Here is a 3,053-nt window from a genome sequence, read left to right as displayed (position 1 = left end):
TACTCAGGTTTCAGTATTCCATTCCACCTTTCTGGTTATTCTCGTTGTTCTTCTTTTTTACTCGTTAGTGAGTTCAAGATCATACGTACATAGTGGTTTCCAGTTTTCCAATCCACCTTTGCGGTTATTTCAAGTTCTCATCGTCATTTATTTTTCCTTGTTAGTTCAAGTCCTTACGTACATCGCTAGCGCCCTCCATGCCCGTCAATACTCGAAGCCGCAAAAAGACCCCACCTGGAGTAATCAACCTCCGCGGACTCAAACGGCGTCAGCAGCTGGAAGCTGAACGAGATCAAGCTGACACTCGCCGCCGTAGGCTAGAGACTCAAACTTCAAATCAAACTCAACCGAACAACCAATCATCCAATCAGCCCCAAAATCAGTCCCAACAATCACCTTCAGAAGCGCTTGAATTGGAAGAAATTACTGTCCATAACTATGGAGATCAGAAGAAATTCTGGACGTTGCAACAAATTGAGGAGCAATTGAAGTCACAGACCGCTGATAATAACTCTCGTCCTAATCCCCTCATCCTGGCCGAAGCAAAAGCGCTTCACGATGCTTTTCAACACTCGCTTCACATGCTTGCAATGATTGGACAAATTCACCTCAACACACTGAAATCACATCTGTAAGTACATCATTTGCAACATCTTCATTCATCACTTTTTCATCATTTAAACTTTTGTATCTGTTGTATCATCTATCTTGATAGCGGTATCGCAGGCAGAACTCGGGCTACGCATCCATGGAATCGATTCCTAGCCTTTGCAAAGTTGGCTTACAAAAACCCTAGTAAGTCCGAGCTCAATTTAGCACTGAATGTACATATGATTGTTTAAAAGTAACTAATTACTGGATAATTCTTTCTTTCCAGTGCCCCTGCGGGGCGCTCCTGACGCAGGTCCGGTTCTAGCCATGCGAAACCAAGCCAACCGTAAAGCATACGACAAGTTGAACGATGACGAATACGCCATATTCACTTCGCGCATCTTCCACGCCTTGGGAGGCTATCCCGACTATTCAGCAATCAATGTAGAAGATCATGAGACTGCCGGGGACTGCGAAGTCCTGATCCCCGAGGTGCCCGCGCTTTCACCGGAAGAGGAAGCGCTGTATCGTCCTATATACGACAAGCTAGTCGATTCGGCAAAAGTTGCAAAAGATCGGGAAAGATTCAAGGCTGATTCACCCGAAAAAAAAGAAAGGCTCTCCCTCCGAGCGTTCAAGAAGAGGGTTCAACAGGTATGTCTCATTTGAAACTCTTTGACCTAGACCATTTATGCTCTTTATCTTCAATCTCTCTCCTCTTTCTGATTCATCTCATGTTACTTGTCGTCCGGATTATCTTCTATTTATCTGATTTATAATATCAAACAACAAATCTGACACGTCTTTGACTGACTATGTCTTCATTTACCATTTCACAAAGCTTCACCATGATGCCGCTCTCGCCGACTTCGACTACTACGCAATTGGGTGTAGCAAGACCTTGGGAACCGGTTGGTGTGAAGAATTCACCTCTTTACCTGAGATCAGCACCTGGATGGACGAGCGAATCAAATTTCAGACAATCTTTCCAATCTACTCCCAAGCCAGACCCAAAATCAAGGAAATTGAAGCGGCTGGCGCAGCTGCCGCGGCAGGCAACAACACCAATACCAACAAATTCACTCGTCCTCCAAATAAGTCAGACCGCGAAAGTACTGAGCTCACAAGTTTGTTGCTAGCACAGACCAGTCAGTTGAACGATATCAGATGATACTACTTTTTAATTTTGACTGACACAACCTTTTTTAACTTTTTAGAGGCACTTGACATTACTCTCCCTACTAGAGGTTTTCCACGAGGTCCAGATCTACCGGCTGTGTTTGATAAACATAAAATTAATCTCAAATTTCTCCGCCATACACAATCAGCGATGTCTATCAGCGAGTTCATGCTAGGATTTGATGGCATGAAAACTCTTGGTCGGCGACATTGGCTTCAGGACATCAAGGATCAGAAATTTATGATGGTCACAAAGGACTCTCCTGTGAATGAGCCTTGGTCGGTCCTGGGAGGCGAAATTCAAGAGGGTGATGATGGTAATGGAGGTAATGGAGCTGCACCTGGTGGCGATGGTGGCGATGTTGGAACTGGTGGAGGAGTTGGCTCCGGTGGTGATAGCAATGGAGTTGGAGCTGGTGGAGGAGTCGGACCCGGCGATGGTGGCGATGTTGGAACTGGTGGTGGAGTTGGATCCGGTGGTGATAGCAATGGAGTTGGAACTGGTGGTGGAGTCGGACCCGGTGGTGATAGTGATGGAGTTGGAACTGGTGGTGGAGTCGGACCCGGTGGTGATAGTGATGGAGTTGGAACTGGTGGTGGTGATGGTGAAATAGGTGATCAATGTGTTCACTTATAACTTCCTCTTATGTTGTTTCTTCTTTCTCTTGAATTGCAACACAATATACACAGTATATTACAAAGTAAACTGATGTCATAAAAAGAGCTCAAGTGAGTAGTGTATTCTGGAGCGTAGCATATCGGATTGATCTGACAACCTATCCAGATACATCTGGGTAAATTAACTACATATACCAGATGGATCTGGATAGATGGCTCAAAAGGGCCATTCAACCTGAGTAGTGTATTCTGGAACGTACCATATCAGATGAATCTGAGTAGAGGCATCACATATAGATATGATTAGTTGAATTACATGCATCTGATAGTCTGATACCTCCTTCATAAGACCAAAATCAATCGTTTTTTTATTTTCACTTTTTTTCACAAAGATACGATACGTAGAGATATATGCTAAGAATTGTATCAATTATAAAAAGTTAATCAATTACAACGTAATATATGGACAAAGTACTCAATTGACAAGGATGACCACCACCTCGAAATAAACAGATCGTATGTCAAACTTAACAAGCTTGTCAGATCTTTCTTTGATTGATCGCTCAATTTAAATTGAAATATTTTCCTTTCTTTTCTTTTTAACGACTTGTTCTTCTTCCGTTGAATCTTGAAGTGGAACGGGGTATACAAATTGAAGAGATTTC

The 3,053-nt window shown here is 43.3% G+C and overlaps 1 protein-coding gene across 1 annotated transcript; it reads left to right on the top strand.

Moving 5' to 3' along the window:
• Positions 1–197: 197 nt before the first annotated feature.
• MELLADRAFT_85402 (uncharacterized protein) lies at positions 198–2,407 on the top strand (the record flags this gene model as incomplete). The annotated part of the gene is made up of 5 exons (XM_007409094.1): positions 198–631; positions 716–795; positions 878–1,245; positions 1,433–1,739; positions 1,809–2,407. The coding sequence occupies 5 exons, from the start codon at positions 198–200 to the stop codon at positions 2,405–2,407; spliced, it is 1,788 nt and encodes a 595-aa protein (XP_007409156.1).
• Between the last annotated feature and the right edge of the window lie 646 nt (positions 2,408–3,053).

This window comes from Melampsora larici-populina (genome assembly GCF_000204055.1).
Source record: "Melampsora larici-populina 98AG31 unplaced genomic scaffold MELLAscaffold_14, whole genome shotgun sequence".
NCBI classification, from domain to species: Eukaryota; Fungi; Basidiomycota; class Pucciniomycetes; order Pucciniales; family Melampsoraceae; genus Melampsora; species Melampsora laricis-populina.
Note: the sequence above shows the minus strand (reverse complement) of the source record. Positions and strands in the feature narration are given on the sequence as shown.